We start from the raw sequence: 25,849 nt of genomic DNA, 5'->3' as shown, positions 1-25,849 counted from the left end.
CCCCACCCCCTGACAGCCCCCCCCAGAACTCCCAACCCATCTAAACCCCTCTGCTCCCTGTCCCCTGACTACTCCGATCCCTCTCCACGCTCCTGCCCCCTGACAGCCCCCCCAGAACTCCCAACCCATCTAAACCCCTCTGCTCCCTGTCCCCTGACTGCTCCGATCCCTCTCCACACTCCTGCCCCCTGACAGCCCCCCCCCAAAACCTCCCGCCCCCTACCCCCCGCTCCTTGTCCCCTGACTGCCCCCTCCTGGGACCCCTGCTCCTAACTGCCCTCCAGAACCCCACCCCCTACCTAAGACTCCCTGTTCCTTGTCCCCTAACTGCCCCCTCCTAAGACCCCCCCCCCAACTGCCCCCCAGGACCCTACCCCCTACCTGTACCCTGACTGCCCAAAACTTTCTCCACTCCCCTCCAAAAGCCCCCCCCCCTGTTTCTTGACTGCCCCCTCCAGAACCTCCCTGTCCCTTCTCCTGCCCCCCCTTACCCTGCTGCTCAGAACAGGGTGTTGGGCTCTGTGCCAGCCGGACACATGGCTGAGCTCCCCAGCACAACAAAACCCGGTCCCTGGCCCTGCACCGTGCTGCCGGAGCCGGGCTGCAGGGGAGAGCTGCCGGCTCAGAATGCAGGGCGGATCCGGCTCCTCTACAGCTGCTCCGGAGTCCAGCCCGGGACTTCCCTGCAGCCCTCCCAGCCGCTCGCTCTGCTCTGCTCTGCCGGGGGAGGGGGGAAATCCCGGACATTGTGAGTGCTTTACAAATTCCCCCCGGACGCTATTTTTAGCACACAAAAGGAGGACATGTCCGGGTAAATCCGGACGAATGGTAACCCTAAAAGAAACGACTATCTCATATGAGCCTGATGCTACAGGCCTAGACCAGTCTCACATACCCCATCAAACAACCCTGTAGGCCAAGACACCACCGACCCTCAAAACCGCCTCCCAAAGCAATGACTATGTTGTTCCTTTGATCAAAACTGTATCAACTTCTGTCTAGACAGAATCTCCAAAAATATTTCTCTGAATATTAATTTTCCATGGTTTCCAGACAGCCCTGGGTCAAGACTCTTGTTGATTAAAATTCTGAGACATAAAGGGTCTTTCAAGTCAATAACTTGCAATGAGAGTTGAATAAAGTAGCTTCCCTCACCTCTCAAATTACCCAGGTCCTATTTGTCTCTTCACAGCAGAGTCGCTTTCAAAAACAAACCAAATACAAATCCCCATTACGATTGAATGTTAAAAAGCATGAAGCATTGATACAGCATGGACCATTAAAGCAAATTCCAGCAATATAACAATATGCAGAACTACCAGCTCAGTGAGAGAGCATTTGTACACCATCATATTAGCAAACTTCAGATGACACTGACTGATAAACCAAGGTAACCCAATAATGATCATTCTCCTGAATTCAGGAATCTCTGTCTGGGGCAGGTGCCGTGTTTTTGTGTGGCTAGGGTCTAACGACCTCAGTCCGGGTTGGAGCCTTAGGAGCAAGTGCAATACGAATATTTAATACTAATTAATCATGTCCCTTTTTCTGCTGTGTGAAGGCGCTGAAAGTGCAGAAAAGTTTGAGTACCCAAACGGTGAATGTGACTTTGTAAGAAACTGAGTTAAGCCTTGTAATTTTGATTAATTGGAGTCTTTGGAGTGCAAGAATTAAATTCCCATAACACTTTAGCAAGCCTCTGGTTCTAATCTGAATGCATTTAGCATTTGTTATGGCAGTGATGTGCATTATGAACCTTATAGGTGGCATACTGGGCCGTATTTGCAAACATGGGATCCTAGATTGAACCTACACAATGTGCACCCTTGTTGCAAATACAGTTAAGTGTTTTGCACATGCAGACAATGATGATGAGTTTAGTTTCCTTAGAAAGATTTCAGGAGTTAATGAAATAAGTCTCCCAGTGTCCGTGCGTGTGTGTGTGTCCGTGTGTGTATATTATTATCCCAATTTTCCAGGTGAGGAAACTGGTGCTCAGAAGTCCATTGAGTGATTATTCCAAGGACCTCACAGAGACGGAGGCAGTGCTGGGAATGGAACCTAGTCCAGTGTGCTAAGCAGTGCTGCGCTTTACCACATGCAGTTGGAGGCTTAGTGTGTGCAACACTTGTGCAGATTTTGCTTGCACAATGGCACCCACACTTGCAAATTGGGGTTACAGTGGCTGCTATCATAACTGAAGGTTCTAAATAAATTCAGCGATAGTAGGTGAAAGATTGCATGGGTTCAGTTACACTTCCTCATGAAAACAGCAGCAGCAGAACAGAAATGGCACCTGGCCCCTCTCTTTGAATGTCAGCTTAAAAACCAAGATGTTAGCTGGTGTCGTTCCCGTAGGCATTCGTTGTTCCAATAAGATGGTGGAATATGAAATAATCTTTGGCCAGGGTTGTAACTTCAGGCACCCGCTGGGTACTGGGCAGAGCTTAGGGCTGAACGGCTCAGGATCCACTCAGGGAGAGCATACAGCAGCCGTGTCGCAGCTGCTTTGGAAAGGTGCCGTATGTGCTCACCGGCACTGGTTTTGCGATGCTAGCAGCGTGGAGGAGAGCTGGCCATCTTCCTTGCAGCCATGTCGTGCTGTTAGCCATGCAGCTAGTGCTTGGGAGAGTACTAGATTTGTCCTGTGTCCAGCTCCCGCACTGGTGCAATAGGGAAGAGGCGCCCAGCAGCCTTTTGTTACCCAGTGCAGGGGCTGGCAGAATTTGGCCCTTTGTCTCAGAGTACGTGGAAATGACCAGACAGTGGGAACATTAACTTAGAAAGCCATAGGCGCTGACTCCCTGGGTGCTCTGGGGCTGGAGCACTCATGGGGGGGGAATAGTGGGTGCTAAGCACTCACCAACCACAGCTGTTTGGTGGTGCCTCCCATTAGCTGATTGGAGGTGCCAGCAAACAGTTGTTGGACGGCTGGGGGAAGGGCTTGGGGGCGTGAGGAGTGGAGCGGGGGTGGGAAGAGGCAGAATGAGGGTGGGGCTTTGGGGGAAGAGGGTGGAGCAAGGGCAGTGATTTGTGGGAGGGGGCGGAGCAGGGGCAGGATGAGGCAGGGCCTTGGGAAAGGGGTGGAGTGGAGGCGGGGCATCGGGGCAGAGGCGTAGTGGAGTACCCCTGGGGAAAAGAAAAACTCAGTGCCTATGTTGAAAACCAAAGCTCAGCCTGCCTCTTTAGGGGCTTGTCTACACTTGAAATGCTACAGCAACACAGCTGCTCCCCTGTAGTGCGTCCGTGTAGACATTACCTAGACTGACGGGTGGGGTTCTCCCATCGGTGTAGGTAATCCACCTCTTCTGTCGACCTAGTGCTGCCTACACTGGGGGTGAGGTCGGCTTCACTCCACCGCCCGGGGGGGTGGATTTTCACACCCCGGAGCAACATAGTGAAGCCGACAATTTGCTAGTGTAGACGAGGCCTAGGAAAGTAGCACAGCCTGCAGCATAGAACTTCTGCACTTTGCAGCCTGTCATTCACAAGATAACTGCTCCCCTGGAGTTGTTTGGCATTTATGGTCTGTGTAACCATGACGTATAATAGCTGATGAGAATGCCTGTGGGTAAACAGCCAGCTCCTACCACGCAGAGCTCTCGCCAGATATCACTCAACTTGCGTTCAAAGGCCACACCATGCCTGTCCTCAACGAGGAATCTTGCCAGCAGGAACTGGCTGGCTGTCCCCCTCATTCTTGCAGTGTCTAGCTTGTCTACATGCCAACATTGTACAATAGGTCTGCACGTTGCATTACAACCATGCATGTACCTATGGATTCTCGGGCTGCTGATGCCCATGCTGGGAACAAGGGCTTTGGGAGGAATGTGCAGATGTGAAGCTCATGTGAAATGTGGTTGGGAGGGACCATCCAACCAGTGGCTTCTTGCAATGCTTTTTGTTTCATGCAGACAAGCCCAAAGATCGACTACCTCTGAGGAAGCGCTATGTGTGAAGGACTTTCTTTTTGGTTTAAGTGATTCTTTTTCTTTGACCCTCACTTATTGGTGTCTTTGAACCGGTGCCCACAGCAGCAGTTACTGAAAGCTAAAGTCCACCGCTGCCGATGGCTCTGCTTTCCCTGGGGTGGTAATCTTGCACTGCCACTGCAGACCTTGGAGTGAGCCCTTCATGTACGAAGCAGCTGGCAGTTCTATGTAATAATTCATCATTTGTGCCTTTGGCATCAGCCCTCTGAGATTTAGTCCCTGAGTCAGCAGTATGTGAATGTATCAGCTCAAGGCGGCAAGAGCAATTTGCAAATGTGTCCTCGCTCGTCCGGCAGTAGCGTTAAGGAGCTGGTGCTCTTGTTCAAATGATTCCTCCCCGTTTTAGCTTTTCGAATCCATGGAAGTTTGGAAAGACAGCTGCTTTCTCCCGTGATGTCCACATCTATCCCTAGCAGTAAAAGAATAACAAGACTAATTAGCAATACGTCACATTTCTGTAGCACTTCACAAACCGTACCTAATCTATCCTCACAATCCCCTGCAAGGTGAGGCAGGGTGATTGTTCCTGTTGGCTTAGGGTCAACATCTTCAAACTTGTGGCCTTAAAGTTCACCCCAAATCCACATTTTGGCAACAAAGTAACCCTCGCTGATCTTAGAGGTGCTGACTGTCAACAGCTGCCCTTGACCTAACTGCAGGCACCTACGTTTGAATATTTATGCCTAGGTGATCCGTTATTAAGTACTTCCTCCAAGACCACCCAGTGTACATAGCACAGCAGGGACTAAGACCGGCTCTTCCAATTTCCAATCCAGGTCTTGATCCTCTGGTTTAATAAACGATGAACCTGTCACTTCCTGACCATAACACAATTTGGGGGCTGCCATGCTCTGTTTAAATGCATGTTGATGGGGCAGGGAAGGGTTTCTCTACTAGTTAGTAGAAGCAAAGTGGATACTAAAGTGTCTGGCTGCCAGCTAGGAATGCCCCAAAGAGCGGGAAAGTCTGAGTACTGATCAGTGGCAGGCTTGCTAGACCCAGATGTTTACAAATCAGAGAACAAGCCACAAGCTTTAGTCCCACTCAGAACTACTCACAAACCCATTTCCTCTATGTGCATCACGGCACTATAGCTTCTGTCACTAAAAGAGCCGGGATTGGACGGTTATGACCCTGCTCTCTCACGCACACTCAGATATTAACACTGACCTGGATGGATTTGTTGCAGTGGGGGATAGAGAATAAGACTGAGAATATATTATTGCTCTTATATAAATTGATGGTACGCCCTCATCTCGAATACTGCGTACAGATGTGGTCTCCTCATCTTAAAAAAGATATACTGGCACTAGAAAAGGTTCAGAAAAGGGCAACTAAAATGATTAAGGGTTTGGAACGGGTCCCATATGAGGAGAGATTAAAGAGGCTAGGACTCTTCAGCTTGGAAAAGAGGAGACTAAGGGAGGATATGATAGAGGTATATAAAATCATGAGTGATGTGGAGAAAGTGGATAAGGAAAAGTTATTTACTTATTCCCATAATACAAGAACTAGGGGTCATCAAATGAAATTAATAGGCAGCAGGTTTAAAACAAATACAAGGAAGTTCTTCTTCACGCAGCGCACAGTCAACTTGTGGAACTCCTTACCTGAGGAGGTTGTGAAGGCTAGGACTATAACAGAGTTTAAAAGAGAACTGGATAAATTCATGGTGGTTAAGTCCATTAATGGCTATTAGCCAGGACGGGTAAGGAATGGTGTCCCTAGCCTCTGTTTGTCAGAGGGTAGAGATGGATGGCAGGAGAGAGATCACTTGAGCATTGCCTGTTAGGTTCACTCCCTCTGGGGCACCTGGCATTGGCCACTGTCGGTAGACAGGATACTGGGCTAGATGGGCCTTTGGTCTGACCCGGTACAGCCTTTCCTATGTTCTTATGTTCTTAGTGTATCCAGCAAAGCAGACATTTCAAGTTTAAAAATACCAGCACATTCCCATTCAGGTTAACTTCCCTGACAGCTAGAATCATGGTAGAGAGCGGGAAGTTGTTACACTCAGAAGGGCTCCGATTTCCATACCAAAGGAGAGAGAAACGTTTTAAATGAAGCTTCAATCCTGTAGGAAAGGTCACAACTCCTGCCCCCCTAAAGAAGCGGCGGGGAGATGCCTCCAGGGTGGAGTACCACCCTTCTAGAGCAGCCAAATGATTCTTCTTGGTGATCCCTGGTTCCTTTGCAGTGTTCAAAATCCTATTCAAGCCAGTTTCTGGACACCTTTGATGCTCACCACATGGCTGTTGACGCAGTGAGCTGGAATCCCTACCACATGAAAATCTTCATTTCCTGCAGCTCTGACTGGACTGTCAAGATCTGGGACCACACCATAAAGTAAGTCTTGCTGTGTCCTGGCCTTGGCAGCGGGAGAGCATGATTGATGCTCTCACAATATAAACATACACCATGCAGCTAGCTTTGTCTGCTAAAATCTATGGTTACAGTTTCACCATTAGGTGGATTTATTGCTTATTACTCTCTCTTACCCTCCTTATTTGCTTTTTCCTGAGCGTAGCAGTTCCTTCAGTAATAAGAGCAGGTACAGCCCTGGATTGCTGCCTACGTAAGTGTATCTAGGACTAGGGTGAGATGCCCTGCAGGCCATGATTTAAAAACGTTAACAGACCTACACCAGGTACCAGCCCTCTGGCTTGGATCCAGGCCACGCAGGTCAAAACAGGGCCCTGCAGTTCAAGGTGGCTGCCCTGGTGTTTCAAAGCCCTGCGTGGCATTGGATCCGGCTACCTGAGAGATCCACTGTCCCTCTGCAACCAGGACCTCTCATCCCCGCTGTGTCCCACTGGAGCAATGATACTGTTAGCCAATCAGAGCCTAGCAAACTCGCTGCAGGAAGAGATGACCGACCACTAATCTCACCCCATTCAAACATTCATTCAAACTTTCCCACAATAGCTCCCTCATTCTCTCAAACACAAAATCCCCTAACCCTGTTTCTTGGCTGCCTGGGGTACAGCATCAGAGGGTTTCATCTTGAATGTCTTCTTCGAGAGTGACATGTAATCCGACAAGATCTTCTTCACCCCAGGCCTTTCTTTCCAGGACCCCGATGTTCATCTTTGACTTGAATTCTGCTGTGGGGGATGTTGCCTGGGCCCCTTACTCCTCCACTATCTTTGCTGCGGTCACCACGGATGGGAAGGTAAGAGGCTTTTTTTGAACTGGGAGGGGATTAAGGAATCTAATATCCTGGACAGAGAAGTGGCAGCACAGCTGACAGCAGGCTGCTGGTGGGGTGAGCTGGGCGGCTTCATTTGGGATGGAGCACAACGGCTGAGGAGTCGGAATTTGCCATGTGAGTTAGTCTGGGGGTGGGGGGCCTGGCATGGAAGGGGGCTCTGTCCAGGGAGAGGAGGAACACTTTGGTGGATATTGACCCTGTGAAGCCTTAATCTCTCCCTTCCCACCCCCGACTCCATAGCACACTGGCGTCTTAAAGCAACAGTGCTGTAGAAGCCAGGGCCAGCAACACTTCCCATTCTTTCCCAGGCACCTCAACTCCGTTTCCATAGCAAGCTCACCCAGGCCAGAAATCTTTAGCAGACATCCAAGGTTTCTTCTGCACAGCAGTGCAAACTTCTCAGCTGGTCTTAAATGGATGCCAAGCGCCCTTTGGGGGACATTAGGGATCAGGTGCATAACTCGATGTGGCCACGCCAATCTCATCGGGATAAAACAGGCATGTATGTGTCTCTCTCTGTATACAACGTATACGGACTGATACGGACAGGAGGGAAGTATCCTCTCCATCGCGTGGCATTCTTAGCCCTCTCTGCTGGGCATTCAGTGGATGTGCAAGATCAGCATGGGGTATAGTTCTTTGGGGACCAAACCCAGCCCCGGGCATAAGCAATCGCAGCTCCCATTGAAGCCAAGAACATTATACCTGTGACGGGTTGGGTCATAGAAACCCCCTTGGAACTGCCACCTGATGTGCTGAGACTACCTCTGAGCCCATTTTCCCTGCTAGCTTGGGACTTCAGTACCCTGTCTTGTTGAGCCAGACATGCTAGCCTGCTGCAAACACAGACCCAGGTCTGAATCATGTCCCCCAAGAGCTGCAGATTTAACTGAAAACAGCTTAAGAAGTGCTCTTGTCTCTAGCACCCAGACACCCAGGTCCCAATGGGGTCCAAACCCCAAATAAATCCATTTTACTCTGTATAAAGCTTATACAGGGTAAGCTCAAATTGTCCGTCCTCTATAACACTGATAGAGAGAGATGCACAGCTGTTTGCTCCCCCAGGTATTGATTACTTATTCTTAGTTAATTAATAATCCAAAAGTGATTTTATTAAGTATAAAAAGTAGGATTTAAGTGGTTCCAAGTAATAACAGACAGAACAAAGTAAGTTACCAAGCAAAATAAAACACAAACATGCAAGTCTAAGCTTAATACAGTAGGAAACTGAATACAAATAAAATCTCACCCTCAGAAATGTTCCAATAAGCTTCTTTCACAGACTGGACTCCTTCCTAGTCTAGGCCCAATCCTTTCTCCTTGTTAGTTCCAGCAGGCATCTTAGGTGAAAAGCAGGGGATTTCACATGACTGCAGCCCCCTTTGTTCTGTTCGACCCCCATTTATAGCTTTGGCACAAGGCGGGAATCTTTTGTCTCTCTGGTCCCCACTCCTCCTAAATGGAAAAGCACCAGGTTTAAGATGGATTCCAGTACCAGGTGACATGGTCACATGTCCTATGAGACCCCAAGCCTTCATTCTTCCCGGCCTAACTCACAGAAAGGCTTGCAAGTAAACAGAGCCATCTACAGTCAATTGTCCTCGTTAATGGGAGCCATCAAGATTCCAAACTACCATTAATGGCCCACACTTTGCATAATTACAATAGAACCTCAGAGTTATATTTCATATTCCTAGTTTGAGATACAAGAATGACACATTCATACAAATAGGATGACGCCACTCAGTAGATTATAAGCTTTGTAATGATACCTTACAAGTGACCTTTTGCATGAAGCATATTCCCGTTACATTATATTCACACTCATTGGCATATTTTTATAAAATCATATGGAGTGCAACGTCACAACACCCTCTTAATCTAGGGATGAATGGAGCCCTTTGAGCACCGGGGATCATGCAGGGCAAGGTAAACCAGAGGGGTAAGCAGACTGCTTTCTTGTATACCTTCCTCTCAGTTACTTTTCCTGCTTTCTCTTACAGCCACTGAGCATGTAATTCACTCCCTTTGAATCCTACTGAACGCCACATTGATACAAGTACATTGCCTCTTACATCATCTTCCTGACCAATTTCTAACCACCTCGCACCCAGTTCTGTTCCCACCGAATTGAGCCAGTGGCCTCCCTGGGAGCTGCACCTACTTGCACTAGATCTGAAACTGGCTCATTAACTAATCCTCACTCCTGTGCGTAGATGCTATTATGCCCATTCTACAGATGGGAAAACCTCATACAGCTGGCATCCGATCATTATTGATCAGATCTTCCAGGACACAGGGAAGCAAAAGTTAATAACAAAAAAATCCATTATAGTAATGTGCCCAGCGCTGGCCAATGCAGCTTTGCTATAATTAAATGGTATGAAATTAGTATTTTTCACATCATGCTCAGGGGTGGATGTCTCCAAGAATAATGACTTTATAACAAAGTACTTAGAATAATCCTAATGTTGAGTTGATGGGAGATATATTTTTTGCCCCCAACCATCCATCTAGCATCTCGTACAGTTAATTCAGTCCTGGCAGACTGCCTGCAACTCTTAGCTAGCCATCATTCATTAGTGCTTCTATATTACTTTAAGACCCCATTGCTCTGAAGCTGTGGGCCAGATTCTCTGCTGGTGTTAGTTGGCAGAGTACTGTAGAAAGTCAGTTGGGCTCCATCAGATTGCACCAGCAGAGAACTTGGCTCTATGATTTCTTGACTGCTATGATCAAGTCAGCATTAGCAGTGATTTCATTGCAAGTTAGCCTTTAAATTATAGAAGAAAAATCAATTTCACTGATCTATCGGTGAAGCCTAGAAGCCCTGCCACTGTACCAGCTGAGGCTGAGGACTCAGCACATCTCACAAGCTTGGGAATGTCAAATATAGTCCATACTGAAGCAGCCTCCAAGGAAAACCCAAGATGCTGCAGCCTTCAGGAAATGGTGCTGTTTCTAAAGATCCCCTGGCATTTCCCCCGAGAGGTGTGGGAGCTCCGAAGGCCTGGTTGCATTCCACTCTGGGTACCTCATTCAGCCTGAATGCTGGCACAAACTGAATACACAGCTGATGCCTGTGAGTACAAAGCATCGCTGTTTTGCCACGTAACCTTTAGCGATGAGATGTAGATGTCTACGGATGAACGCAGCCGAGTGACAGCGATGTGCCGAGGGCAGTGTTCTAATGGGAAGAGAGTGTAACACCAGATCTTGGCTCCCTTCAGCTTCTTGATTATGCTATCTCCAGAGGGGTTTAATCCTCATAGATTGTGTCAGAGTCTCTGTCAGAGCTCTACCAGCTGGCCAGTTGTTCCTTATATTTAGCTAAATGTTGGTGCCACAAGATCTTTCCATCAAACTTTCCCCTGCTGCCTGCTCCTCCCCCAACCTGATGGATTCATTTCCCAGAGCTCTGCAAATGTGATGATTTGAGTTATGTGGGTGCACTTTCATGACCATGGGCTCACTCCTGCCAGCACTTAGTCAGCCAGACCGTCCCACTGCAGTCAGTCAGCTACTCATGTGATGGAGGGCTGTGGCATCAGGTTCCCAGGCAGGCAGGACACGAGCTACTGTCAGCTTTGTATCACTGCAATAAGCAATTTGAAAAAACCCTGATCTCTGGAGCCTGCACTTCTTGGCACTGCAGCCTGCGGATTGTTCTTGTCTGAAACAGAATAAACGGCCAAGTAATTCGATCACAGATAGAATTAGAAATTGTCTGTGGGGGAATAGCACAGACTGGGTCGAGTTGGCTGGGTCCCAGGCCAAGATGCTGTAGTACAAGCATAGGTAATGCTACGTTAACGCGTGCCGCCTCTTCTGCAGAGCCCTCACTCAACCAGTTACCTTCCCAGTGTAGACCACCATTCCAGACCCCTCCCCCACCTATCACTTACCTCCTCCGTGTGGATCCCTGTCCCAGAAGTCAGGCACCGATAGCCAGCCACCTGCCTCTCCACTGCAGTCAGAGACGTATTTACATGCTGACCTTATGCTTGGTGCTGCACGGTGCTGGTGGTAGTTGGAGGAGGAACCAGCCAGCCCGGCAACCTTCTCTGTGAGGGGGAAGGAGAGGCCTTTCAGGTTAAGAGCCTTATGCCAGGGTGCAGAGTCCCCAGTATACAAGGGGTTAACTCCAGTTCCCTTTCCCCACCCAGGCACAGATGTTCAGGGGATAGGCTATGAGCAGGAAGGGGGAGAATACCTAGGACCTGGCTCTCTATCAGTGTCAGGGAGAGGACTTGCCCGCTGCCCAGTCTCCAGGCAGCCTAGGACTCTGAGCACAGCTAAGCCATAGCAGGGCTGCTTGATTGACCACTCCACCTAATAGGCCAAGGAAATCAACAGTGACTGACCTCTGACTGCTCAATGCACAGGCCTGCAGCTTCATTCCCAGCCTCCTTCTTGCCCTGCTCCAGCCCGCTCCAGCCCTGCTTGGTTCCTGACTCTTCACCCTGGGTCTGACTCCTGCTTCTTGATTCTGCCTGTCATCCCTGGGGCATAGATACTGGCTTTCTGGCTCCCACTCTGACCACTAAGCCTGACTACCCACATCCTGGTTTGTGACCATTGAGACTCTGGGTTGATCCATAGCTTCTTACTCTTTTTGCTTGTTACCCTGTGTGGTTTGTGTCTGTACAGAATCTCCTGCTGAAGTGACCTCCCTGCTTGCTGCTGGGGTCGGATTGAGCTCCGGCAGCCAGCCAGCTTAAACCTACATTCCTACCTAGTCTGTACAGACCATGTATTAGAAAAGCCAGATGCTCTTGTTCCCCCCCCCAGCACGCTGGGCCAGTCTGCCCCTATACAGTACCGTCTTTTGAAACATGCAGTAGGCAAAAGTTACAGCAGACACTTGGGGGATCCTTCTGTGTCCGATGTGGAATGGGATTGTTATGTTATATTAGTAAGTTTTGAGGTATTGTATTAGCATATAACATTGGTAGCAGATCACTGTACCATGATCCTGTATGGAAGCAAATAGTTACAGTTGCAGATTATTAGTGTTAATATTTATTATCATCAAGCGAGTGCTAGGATGGGAGCCCGGCTGCCACATCCACCAGCTCTTCACTGCCGGGGGCACAGGCACAGCCCCTCTGCTTTTGGGGCAACGTGCCTCACGTGCTGGGACTTCCCCGTCCACCGTGAGCTATCTTGCCCCGCAGTGTTAGGATGACTTTGGGAACATACGCACATCAACCGCCTGTCCACGCACATCTCTTCCCTGATACCCCATCCTCTTCCCTCCCCCACCCCTGATACCTCACTTGGTTCCCAGCTGCTAAGAGCAGGATTTTGCTCTGAGGAAATATGCAGCAGCCTTAATACTCAAAATGACGGTCTCTTCATGCCATGCATCCGACGAAGTGGGCATTCACCCACGAAAGCTTATGCTCCAATACATCTGTTAGTCTTAAAGGTGCCACAAGACTTTCGGTTGCTTTTTACAGATCCAGACTAACACGGCTACCCCTCTGATACTTGTCTTCATGCCATGTGTACAGACTCCATCCCCAGCCAGATGATAGCCAGCTCTGAGCCTAACGCTGCACTTCGTCCAACTGGCGCTTGTGGTTCTCATCTGCATCTCAAGCTCTCAGCTTCGACCAGCTAATCAATTATGTGTCTCCCTTATCAGCCAGGGCTGGTCTTGGTTTTGTGAGCCTCTAGTAGGTTTCTCATTTGCAAATTTGACACCATCAGATCAGGATTAAACAAAGACTGTGAATGGCTATCCAACTACAGAAACAGTTTCTCCTCCCTTGGTGTTCACACCTCAACTGCTAGCAGAGCACCTCACCCTCCCTGATTGAACTAACCTCGTTATCTCCACACTGATATATACCTGCCTCTGGAGATTTCCATTACTTGCATCTGAAGAAGTGAGGTTCTTACCCACGAAAACTTATGCTCCCAGTACTTCTGTTAGTCTCAAAGGTGCCACAGGACCCTCTGTTGCTTTTTAGTAGGTTTCTGTAATCCCGGTAGCACCTCTGAGGATTGGGTTGGCAGCTGGGGAGCCAGGGGTACGTCTGGCTGGAGGAGCTAGTGATAAAGGAGATGAAGGAGGTTGCTGGCAGGTGGGGGAAAGGGTACAGGGAAGGTGCAGCACTTAGGGCCCAGTATAAAGGCAGCTGGAACCTAGTTAATCTTACAAGGTGTATGTAGGTCAGTGGTTTGCACATTGGCCTGCTAAACCCAGGGTTGTGAGCTCAGTCCTTGAGGGGGCCACTTAGCGGTCTGGGGTAAAATCAGTACTTGGTCCTGCTAGTGAAGGCAGGGGGCTGGACTCAATGACCTTTCAAGGTCCCTTCCAGTTCTAGGAGATGGGAGATCTCCATTAATTTATTTAGGTCATGGCAGTGGGTAGGGGAGGTGACGGGTGCATGCAGTGAAAGGGATCTGACAGAGTGACAGCCCCAGAAGTGCAGCCACATGTGTGGGGCTGGATGTCATTACTGCTTAGGTTGCAATACAGCTTTGACTATTGCTGATATAAGCTAGCTTCACTGTAGCTCATTGATTACTAAATGGTCCAGGGCCCATCGCAAAATTCACTTCCAGGGGCTTATTGCTTTATTGCAATTCAATGTAGTGATCTACACAGAGACCAGGCTGTGCCTCAAATGATCACTCCTGATTGCTGTAGTTAGTGTGTATCTACTGTGAAAACGATGTATTCAGCCATACCAAAACAAGCAACGACAGCTCTGAAATATATTCCATGAATCACTCTTTGATCCGATGGGCCCGATTTACCATTGCTCTGCGCCTGATCTGTCCATTTACGTCTGTGCAAAGGGGATGTAAAATGCTGCTCAATCAGAATGGAGCATTTTCCAGAAGCTGGGACTGCACGGCAGGAGACGGATCACTCAAAGTGCCCTGTTCTGTTCATTCCCTCGGAAACACCTGGCATTGGCCACTGTCAGAAGACAGGATATTGGTCTGACCCAGTATGGCCGTTCTTATGTACTCCCTCTGGTGTAAATGGTGACTCAACAAAGGTGGATCTGGCCTTCTCTGTTCATGCCGTGCTCATCACCGTGGTGTGGCATCGGAGCCTCTCCTAATGTCGGTCAGTTTGGTACCTATGGCCAAAATGTATTTTACAAAATGTGGTCTGTGGATATTGTCATTCAGATTTGTCTTTGATGCAGGGACAAAGCAGAATTTCTAACACGATGCGATCCCTGACGCTGTTCCACAGCCTGAAGTCAAAAGGAGCTCTGCAAGCAGGGGAGCTGCAGGCCGAGGCCTCGTTAAATTAAGCAGCATTTTGAACTCTGTAACCTAAGTGAACCGCTGAGCAAACACAGCCTGGCCCTCTGGCTCCACGCTGAGGTGCTGCTTTTGAGGTTACTTCTCAAGCCAGCACCCTCCTGGGTTTTAAAGCCTGAAAGGACTTTTATTATCATCGACTCTGACCTCCGGTACAAAAGGGCAGAGGATGCCACCAATGATTGTTGCATCAAGCCCAAAGGTCTAGCTAAACTAGGGCTTCGGTATCCATCTGTAGTCTTTTGTTTTATCCTTACGTCGTAAGCTCCATGGGGCAGGGACTTTCTCTTTGCTCTGTTTGTACAGCGCCTAGCACAATTGGGACCTGGTACATGACTGGGGCCGCTAGGTGCTACGGAAATACAAATCATAAATATTAATACATTTAGAGAGACATCTGGTTGTGATGTAAAGACTCCAAATGATGGAGAATCTACCACATCCCTTAGTCGATTCAGTGTTTAATTACTTCCACACATTGGATTTCATTCTTCTTCTTTGAGTAGCATCCCTATGGGTGTTCCACTCTAGGTATATTTGCGTCCCTGTGCCTCACATTGGAGATTTTAGGTAGCAGTGTCCAGTTGGTCCACACATGCACTCTCCCCGTCTCGTGCCCTGCCTCAGGGCTATATAGTGCTGTGTGGGCAAACCACCCTCAGTTTCTTTGGCCTGAGATGGAGTCTCAGCAGCATCCAATTTGAGAATTCCTCATCTATATCTTACTTTCTGTTTTGAGTTAATAGTGTTAGGTCATAGAGTTTCCGTTAGTTAGTGTTTATACTCGCTTTCTTTTCCTTTTCCTCCCTCAAATTTTTCCCCATTATTTTGTTATTAGAATAGTCAGCTCCCTGTCCTCAGTTAGTTCTTCCTTGTTTATTCCGGTATTGCAGGCATTTCATTTTTCTGAAGACTTACTGGTCTCAGAGATGTCTGACTCGCCCCTATTCGACACTGACACAATCTTGGTACCTGCCACATCTCAGTCCCCTGACATATGTGCAGTACCAAAGGAGTCTCCCTCAGCATCCATGACTACTCCATCTCTGTCAAGCGATGATGAAGAAGATGATGATGACGATTTATCTTCAGTCTCTGTGGAAGGTTTTCCGTTCCAATACCAAGGAGCAAGTCACCCCGAAACCTCTACAGAACCAGTTAACCACCCCGAGAGATGCAGACCACCCAGTTGGCATGGACACCATTTGGTGCTCCCACCCATGCTCTTTTCACCACCACAGTGGCAATATTGGGACCCATGAGCAGCGTATAGGCATTAATTCTCGAGGCCCCCTAGTGTTGCTCATTGGGATAGGGGAAGGCAATCTACTTCAGCTTCTCTATTCAGAACTCCTGATCCACAAGAGGAGATGGTTTGGGGAACAGGAAGCGAGACTAGACAAAGAGATTACTCCAACAGCTAACATCTCTTCATCCTCTTCTGATGAAGCCGTTATGCCTCCCCTACCATCCCTGCCAGATGTCAAACAGTTTCAAGATCTCATTAAAAAAGTAGTGGATTTGCTACAAATTCTGCTTGAAGAAGTGAAGGAGTCTGAACACAAACTGCTTGACATCCTACATACTTCATCATCAGCTCGCTTTGTGCTCCCTATCAGACATCAGCCACAATACCTCCCACATGCAAGAGAATGGACAAAAATATTATGTTCCCTCTAAGGACCTGGACTTTTTTTATTTTCCCACCCATCCTCTAATGCCCTTGTCGTCAACACTGTAAATGAATCTGGCAGACAGCACCACGCTAAATTGACATCCTATGACAAGAACTGGAAATGACTGGATTTATTTGGCTTGGGGAACAGGAAGCAAGACTAGACAAAGAGATTACTGCAACAAGATGTCACCGAGATCCCAGCCTGCTCAATGGCCTTCTCTCCACTGGCATTATGAACCAGAATGGGAAAGACAATGACTACAAAAGTGGAGAACAGCTGCCCCACAATCATCAACATCTCAGCCATCTGCATCTAAATACCAATTCTGATGTGTTGGTCGAGGCCCGGAGTTACCACCCCCATTTTTGTTTGCTGCAACAATCCAAACATCTCCACCCATTCAGCAACCACCTTACTCTTTTTTGTCAAAACTGGGAGCGTATAACCACAGACAAGTGGGTATTGGAGATCATCTCCACAGGATATTCAATCCTTTTTATCTCCCACCCCTTACCCACCCCGCTTTCCTGGGGGGGTACCAGCATGTGAGGCACATTGCCCCAAAAGCACAGAGTGGCTGTCCCTGTGCCCCTGGCAGTGAAGAGCTGGTGGATGTGGCAGCCAGGCTCCCATCCTAGGACCATTTTCAGGGACCCTTCTCACGAGCACCTTTTACATCAGAAAACAAACTATCTTCTGAACCTAGTTCCCACTCCATACAGAGGGACGGGCTTCTATTCCAAATACTTCTTGATATTGAAAAAGAACGACGGTCAGAGACCCATTCAATAGATTCTCGAAGTTACAACACTTCAAAATGGTTACTTTGGCAGCAATAATCCCATCTCTGGACCCAGGGGACTGGTTCTCAGCCCTTGAAGCTTACTTTCATACCACAATCTACCCATCTTAAAGGACATTTCTAAAGTTCACTCTGGATCAAGATCACTTTCAATACAAGGTGCTCCCATTCAGAATATTGTCAGCACCTACAGTGTTCTTGAAGGTCCTTTCTGTGGTAGCGGCGCACCTTCACAAACAAGACATTCTGATATTCCTGTATCTAGACAATTGCCTGCTCAAAGCACATTCCTTCGATGCCTTGAGAGCCACACAAAAGACTATGAACCTATTCTTACAGCTGGTACTACAACTAAATGTCCAAAAGTCCACTTTAACTCCAGGACAACATTGGAATTTGTAGGGGTCTACTGAGATGCAGTCTTCCTCCCTCCACACAGCTTCAACATCTTAGACGACTTAATCTCGACAGTCCAGACCTCGGCCAGAAACTATCTTCAACTACCAGGACACATGGCAGCAAGCACCTTTGTAATAAGTCACGCAAGACTCCACATGCGCTGCCATCAAGGGTGGCTGAGAACAGTGTATATACCAAGCAAACACAGCTTAAACAAACTTCTAATCATGCCTTAGATGGTCAAAACCCCCTCGACTGGTGGAAAGATCCTCACAATGTCTGGGCAGGTGTTCCCTTCACTCAACCACCCCCACCATTAATATTGATGACAGACACATCCCTACTGGGATGGGAAGCCCACTTAGACACCCACACTATTCAAGACAAATGGTCCCCTTTTGAATCCACATTGCATATCAACTTACTAGCACTCAGAGCAGTCAGGAATACCTGTTCACATTTCCTACCACCGATCAGAGGCAAGCATATAGAGATTATGATAGACAACATCTCATATATGTTTGACATACATCTCAGGGAGGAGCAAGATCACCTTCCCTTGGTGCCGAGGCAGCAAACTCTGGAATTGGTGCATTCGCCACCACATCAGCGTCTCAGCAGCCTACCTCCTGGGCATACAGAACACTACAGCAGACACTCAGCAGAAACTTTTCCCAGGATCACAAATGGGAAATAGAAATATGCCATGGAGAATGGAGAGGTCTATGTTGGGTCGTTCCAAAGAGACTTATTTGCAACTTCCAGAAACAAGAAATGCTCCCTGTTCTGCTCCTGAGTGGGCCTGGGTCATTACTGTTTAGGGGACACCTTTCTCCTGTATTGGAACACAGGTCACCTCTATGCCTTTCCTCCAACTCACCTAATATCAAAGGTCCTGCTCAAGATAAGAAAAGAAAAAGCCAGGGTTATTCTTATAGTTCCCATGTGACCAAGACAACGGGGTTTCCATTACTTAATCAACCAGCGATTTGCCTGCTAATCGCTCTCCAGCCCACTCCTCCTCATCTCTCTCAGGATGCTGGCCAGATCTGTCACCCCAATCTACAGGTTCTCCAACTCAAGGCGTGATTCCTCAATGGTTCCAAAGCTTAGAAATGACCGGCTCTGAGAATGTAAAGGCAATGCTGTTACATAGCAGGAAACAAACTACTTGACATGTCTGTATTCAAAAATGGAAGAGATTCCAGCTCTAGTGTAACTCAAGACATATTACACCTTCATCCTCTCCACTACTGCTTGTGCTAGACTACATCCTAGAACTAAAAACATCAGGATTATCTCTAAGCTCCGTAAAGGTGCGTCCCGCAGCCATCACTGTCTTCCATCATAAGATAGATGGTTACTCTGTTTTCACTTATCCTACAACAAGTTCTCAAGGGTATGGGTAACCTCTTCCCACAAATCAGATGCCCTACACTGGCATGGGACCTCAACCTTGTCCTGAAGTGCCTTACAAGGCCTCCCTTCAAACCCATTGGCCACCTGCTCTTTTCTACACCTCTCTATGAAAACCACATTCCTAGTGACCATTACCTTTGCTTGGAGAGTGGGAGAGAGAAGGTCTCTTGTACCCCCACCCTTTACAATATTTTTAAGAGACAGGGTTACATTACAACCACACCCCAAATTCCTACCAAGAATATCTTCAGACTTCCACATAAATTAGCTCATCCACCTCCCTGCTTTCTTTCCCAAACTGCACTGGGACAAAAGGCAGGCAACATTACTCATGATGGCAGGAGAGCATTAGCCTTCTATTTGGATAGGACTCCTCAGCCTTTCAGAAATTCTCCCAGACTATTTTTCTCCACTGCAGACAGATCTAAGGGATCCCCAATCTCTAAACAAAGACTCTTTAGATGGATATCAGACTTCATTGCCTATTATTATCATGCTCACAACCTTCAACCTCCTTCTAGAGTTCAAACTCGCTCCACAATATCTCTTTCCACTTCCATTGTTTTCCTCAAGAACGTTCCAATCACAGTGTCATAACTATAAAGGGAAGGGTAACAACCCTCCTGTGTACAATACTATAAAGTCCCTCCTGGCCAGAGGCACCAAAATCCTTTTATCTGTAAAGGGTTAAGAAGCTCAGCTAACCTGGCTGACACCTGACCCAAAAGACCAATAAGGGAACAATATACTTTCAAATCTGGTGGGGGAGGGGGGGCGGGAAACAGGGAAAGGCTTTTGTTTGTGCTCTTTTGTTTTGGTGGTGTTCTCTCTTGGGACTAAGAGGGACCGGACATCAATCCATGTTCTCCAAATCTTTCTGAACAAGTCTCTCATATTTCAAACTTGTAAGTAACAGCCAGGCAAGGAGTATTAGTTTATCTTTGATTTCTCAACTTGTGAATGTTCCCTTTGCTAGAGGGATGTTTATCCCTGTTTTGTTGTAACTTTGAAACTAAGGCTAGAGGGAGTTCCTCTGGGCTCTTTGAATCTGATTACCCTGTAAAGTTATTTTCCATCCTGATTTTACAGAGATGATTTTTACCTTTTCTTTTTAATAAAATTCTTCTTTTAAGAACCTGACTGATTTTTTCCATTGTTCAAAGAGCCAGGGGATTGGGTCTTTGATCACTTTGTAACCAATTGGTTAGGATATTATTCTCAAGCCTCCCCAGGAAAAGGGGTGTAAGGGTTTGGGGGGATATTTTGGGGGAAGAGGAACTCCAAGTGGTCCTTTCCCTGTTTCTTGTTAAATCACTTGGTGGTGGCAGCGTATCAGGTTTTAATCTAAGCTGGTAGAAATAAGCTTAGGGGGCTTTCATGCGGGTCCCCACATCTGTACCCTAGAGTTCAGAATGGGGAAGGAACCCTGACACACACAAATATGTGGAGCAGCGACTTGGATGTCTGCTCGTACATTTGCTGAACATTATGCAGTCACACACGACTCAGCGTTCTATGCCAGATTTAGCTCCATTGTCTTATCCTCAATATTAGACTTGACTCTGAAATCCCACCCCTCCATTGGGGTACTGTTGCAGAGTCACCTAGAGTGAGGCACTCATAGGGACACTACTCCAAGAAAAAGCCTTGTGCAGTAACAGTGGTTCTTTGAGATATGTGTCCCTCTCTGAGTGCTCCACTACTCACCCTCCTCCTCTCTGCTTTGGAGTTCTTAACAATGAGCTCTGTAGTAGGACAGTTGGCCCGTACAGCACTATATAGCCTGAGACCGGGCACGAGATGGGGAGAGCACATGTGTGGGCCGAACGGATACTGCTACCTAAAATCTCCAGTCTGAAGTGCAGGGACACAAATACACCTAGAGTGGAGCACCCGCAGGGACACACATCTCGAAGAACCACAGTTACTGCGCAAGGAGAGTAACCCTTTCTTCGTCTGCTATATTAAAGAGCCCTCTACTGTCACATAGCTTGATCTCGTGTACGTACTTGTAGAACATGAACAAGCCACCTCTTAGCCTTCTGTTCAGTGAGCTCAATAAGAAGTAGTCTCTGGATTCTCAATCTCAGTCTAGTTTTCTCTAGCAGCCTGTGTGGACACAATCACAGCTGGCTCGCCTCTGGTCTGCATGTGTCTCTTGATTCCATTCAGTCTATCTTTCTAGGCCCCCTAAAAAGTAGCTGTAGGAGCTCTTTTAGTGGTGGCAGGGGTTGGCGTAGGAATCTAGCCATGCTCTACAGCATCATTCCCTGCTCGGTCTGTGGCTATCCCAAAGGGCATCTTAGCAAGAGCTAATTCTGTTTCAAGTGGTGTTAATGACCTGAAAAATCAAAAAGGAATCGTACAAAACGTGGAAACATGGAAAGGATGAATACAAAAGAATAGCGCAAACACGTAAGGATAAAATCAGAAATGAGTTACACCAAGCAAAGGACAAAAAAAGGCAATCAGAAGAGGTTCTGTAAATACATTAGGAGCAAGAGAAAGAAGAAGGAAAAGGTAGGCCCTCTATTTAGCGGGAAAGAGCTTTCAAAGAATGGCACCACTATCTGGAGGGTGCACAGTACCCAATACAGGCATACATGGATCATAAAACTTAGAGTACCTCTGCTGAACCAGAGCGTTGAACCAGAGGCAGCTTCACTGGGCTTTATTCTTCACGTGCTTCAATTTCATCATTGGGTATCATCCAGGGGTCCAGAACAAGACAGCCTATGCCTTCCTGAAAAGGGGAATATCTTGACAGTCAAGAGCGCCCCCACTTTGAGTCCTCACGCAGTCTTAAGTCCTGGAAATTCCTGGATGCCACAATTCCCTAAGAACTTATGTCACTGATCTGCTCAGCTACAGGGAAGGAGCCCATTCCCAAGGGACTTGAGACAGCAAGCCTGGGGCAACACCAGGTTCAGGATGGCTTGTTCTGTGTCCAGGGCTGTTTGTATGTTTTGCTGGGACCCCCTCGGTTAGAGGTACTACAGCTCTGTCATGGCTCATCATTAGCAGGCCATCTGGGGTGCCTCAAGACTCTGGTTGGCTGCCCACTCCTTCCGGTGGCCCTGAATGTACACTACAGTCCACTCGTATGTTGATTCCTGTGAGATGTGCACCAGCACCAGGACGCTGTGCTCGAAACCCCTTGGAACCCTAATGCTTTCCGAGACCCCATTCAGACCCTGGGCAGCCATTACCCTAAACTTCATAGTTCAGCTCCCTGCATCGAACAGCTACCCCAGAGTCCTCACCATGGTCAATAAACTGACCAAAATGGCCCACTTTGTCCCCATTGTGCAGTTGTCCTCTGCAGGAGAAACAGCCCAGCTCCTGGTGACTCATGCCATCCATCTCTATGGATTCCCAGAGCAAGTCACAACTGATCAGTTTGTGTCACAGTGTTGGCGCGAAACCCTACAATTGCTCGGGTGCACACTTACACATCGACTGTCTATCACCCACAAACTGATGGTCAGTCTGAATGGGCAAATCAGGAGTTAGAACAATACTTGCGCTGCTTCACAAACTTCCACTAGGACAACTGGTTGAGCCTCCTGCCCCAAGCGGAATTTGCTTACAACAATGCAGACCATGTCTCCACCAGGCAGAGTCCATTCTGCGCAAACTGTGTCTTCCACTCCTGTCTTCACCCGGCCACACCTGTCAACTCTACCAATCCTGTGGCCGCTGACTGGTGTGGCAGATCCATGAGGCTCAAGAAGAACTCAAAGTCCATTTGGACAAGACCAAGGAGGACTACAAGAGGTACACTGACTGCCGGCGCCAGGAAGGCCCGACATTCACTATCAGGTGACAAGTGTGGCTCTCAGTCCAAAACATCTGCACCAACCAACTATCTTGTAAACTGGCCCACTGATACCTCAGGCCATCCTCCATCAGCCAGGTAATCAATTCAGTGACTGTGAACCTCCAGTTACTCAGATCCCTCAGAATACACCCAGTATTTTCATGCATCCCTACATCAACAATCTGTCTGCTCACTGGGCTCAAGCACCACCCCTGCCAGGGTGGGTGCAAGGAGATGATGAGTGCGAGATCCATGTGATACTGGACTCAGTCAGATGGGGCTCCCTCTGGACCTTGTAGGCTGTGAGGGCTATGAAGAGCAATAGCCCTAGAAGAGCAATTCTGGGAGCTTGCAGGCCAAGTTCATGCTCCTGACCTCGTGGCAAACTGGAGAGAGTCCCAGGAGAGCATCAAAAATGACAAAAGATTTAGAGAAGCTGACCTATGAGGAAAGGTTAAAAAACTGGTTGTGTAGTCTTGCGAAAAGACTGAGTGGGGTCCTGATAACAGTCTTCAAACATGTTAAGTGCTGTTATAAAGAGGACAGTGATCAATTGTTCTTCATGTCCCCTGAAGGCAGGACAAGAAGTAATGGGCTTAATCTGCAGCAGAGGAGACTTAGATTAGATATTATGAATAACCTTCTAACTCTAAGGGCAGGTCTACACTACCTGCCTGAATCGGCGGGTAGAAATCGATCTCTCGGGGATCGAATTATCGCGTTTCGTTGGGATGCGACAATCGATCCCCGAATCGACGCTTGTACTCCACCAGCGGAGGTGGGAGTAAGTGCCATCGACGGGGGAGCTGCGGAGGTCGATTTGCCGCCGTCCTCACAGCGGGGTAAGTCGGCTCCGATACGTCGAATTTGCGTATCTTAAATTGACACTCCCCCCCCCCCCCCCATAGTGAGGACGTAGCCTAAGGGTAGTTGAGCTCCGGAATGGGCTTCCAAGGGAGGCTGTGGAATTGGAGGTTTTTAAGAACAGGTTACACAAACACCTGTGTTGTGGATGATCTAGGTTTATTTGGTCAGCTCAGAGGCTGGCCTGGATGACTTCTCAAGGCCCCTTTCAGCCCTGTATTTCCCTGGTTAACGCCCTCAGAATCTCATTTGAAGCTGCTAGTGCTGCCAATACTGAAGAGTAGCCATCCATATGAATGACTCCTGGCTCCACAAATTTATGGGGCCCCTTCCCCATGTCCCCATGGATTTTCCAGGATATGTGCAATTAGAAGGCCCTATTCCCTGCTTGAAGCACGCTGCCTTGACAGAGCACAGTGTTTTAGGCATTGCTAAATCATGGCTTGCTTTTTTTTTTTTTTAACCTTTTATATTTCACATCAGTGTAGTAGATAATTGTTTACAATCTTTTTATTTTGGAGACCTTCCACTTAATAGCCCAACTCAATTACTGATGATAATTTTATATAGCTGTCTAATGAAGCTTCATTAATACTTGAAAGAAATCTGCATTAACAAGATACACAAAATGACAGGACATGCAGCTACAGAGTGAGGCATTGAAGGCGCCTTGTTCAGAAACAGCCTCCAACTTTGCACCCCAAATAATTGTGCCTGCAAACTTGAAGGCTTCCTGAAGGCTCTTAAAAAAAAAAAAAAACAGCCCCTAATTGTTCTCTTAAAGGGATACTGACGTATTTGAAAGGATGCACAACCTCATGTTTATAGTGTTTGCTGATCACAACCCCAAAAAATCATGAGATTGATGTGGAAATCATGACATTTAAAAAAAAAACACATTTTGGATTCTTTTTCCTTGCTTTCTGTGTTTTGAGCTTTTACAGGTCATGTTTTCAAGGTTTACTTTGCAACCATGAGCACCAGAAACTATTTTTTAAATAAAAGCTGAGATTTTGCTCTAATCACATGACTCCTGGAGCTTTAAGAGAAGCACTAAATATCATGAGGTTTGTGATAAATCAGGAGAGTTGGCACCCAGCTGTGTCATAGACAGCATCTTAGTTAATTAAAACGGAAAGAACTTTAAAAAAGCAAGGTTGCATTTTCTGTGGCTTGGACTGTGAAAATAGACTACTCAAGTGTTTCCCTTTTGTTTGTAGTCAGTTTCTAGGTCATGAGTCTCAGAAAATTACCTATCTTCAGAACTAGTGGAAGGGAAAGCTTGTGTTTAAAAACAAACAAGATTGTTTGCAGTGGAATTCAAATAAAATAAAAATTATGCCAGAGAGAGACACATTCAGGCCAACATTGTGTCGAGTTGGCCTCCTAAATCAGTACTTCAGTGTCTAAATAAGTGACGCGACTTTCAAAAGTACTGAGCAGCCAGCAACTCCTACTGAAGTTAGTTTCTGTCGAATTGTCTCAGGAGTTGAATGAACTCAATTCCTTTTGTTTTTCCTCATCAGTTTTCAAGGTGTGACGATTTTGGGGGCTCTATGTACAACTTGTGAGTTCTGGTTGACTCTATAAATTATTGTCTTTGAATACCTCAGCGGGAGGGGGAGTCAGATGTCTGCTCTTAGATTGGTGTCCTGATCCTCCCAGACCAGGGACAATGGAGAGTCTTTAACATGAACTGCTCCCATTAACATGGAAGTACTTTAGGACAATGGGCTTCAGCTGAAGTCTAGGGAAGCCAGTTTGATCTGCAAGGGTCAGGGGTTGGAGTAGTAGAATTTCCCAAAACCAGATGTTGCTCCAGCCCTTTAAAACCACGGCGGCTGAGAAGCTCCGAGGGAGAGAAGTAAAAGGACAGGTTTTAGAGGGTGAGGGAACTCTTGACTGTGGGACCAGCCAATGCTAGAGGAGGCTGACTGTAGTGGTCAGAGCGTGACGCTGTGATTCAGAAGAGTGGACTCCCAGAGAGGGTCCTGGGACCTGAAAGGATGCAGACCCAAATCCTAAAGAATGCTCAAGAGTGGTGAGGAAACTGAGTCAGGGATTTGTGTGCAGGTGTTTCTTATTTTCCCACATCTGCATATGTCTTGGGCAGTCTAAAATAGAGTGATTAGGTTAGAAACCCTGTATAAAGCCTGTGTCTATAACTATCACATGTCTCTGAAACGGTAAACTGTAAATTGTAGTGCCCACAAGGTTGTAGCGCCATCAGTGCAGGAAACAGAACTTTCTCTGGGTCTGATCCGAGACTGTGGAATGAACTCTCTCAGGAATGAAGAACCATCCCAAACCTCTCCATCTTCCACTCTATCTGCAAACTGCATTTCTTTGACCTGCCTTTTCTGCCAACAC

General features: G+C 47.4%; 1 protein-coding gene across 1 annotated transcript in view; it reads left to right on the top strand.

Moving 5' to 3' along the window:
- DNAI1 (dynein axonemal intermediate chain 1) overlaps positions 1-25,849 on the top strand; it is a 299,111-nt gene that overhangs the window by 154,179 nt on the left and 119,083 nt on the right. The window contains exons 17-18 of the mRNA XM_034774779.1: positions 6,190-6,338; positions 7,065-7,164. Coding sequence (XP_034630670.1) covers positions 6,190-6,338; positions 7,065-7,164 — 249 coding nt within the window. The remainder of the gene's footprint in view (positions 1-6,189; positions 6,339-7,064; positions 7,165-25,849) is intronic.

This window comes from Trachemys scripta, chromosome 6, assembly GCF_013100865.1.
Source record: "Trachemys scripta elegans isolate TJP31775 chromosome 6, CAS_Tse_1.0, whole genome shotgun sequence".
NCBI classification, from domain to species: domain Eukaryota; kingdom Metazoa; phylum Chordata; order Testudines; family Emydidae; genus Trachemys; species Trachemys scripta.
Note: the sequence above shows the minus strand (reverse complement) of the source record. Positions and strands in the feature narration are given on the sequence as shown.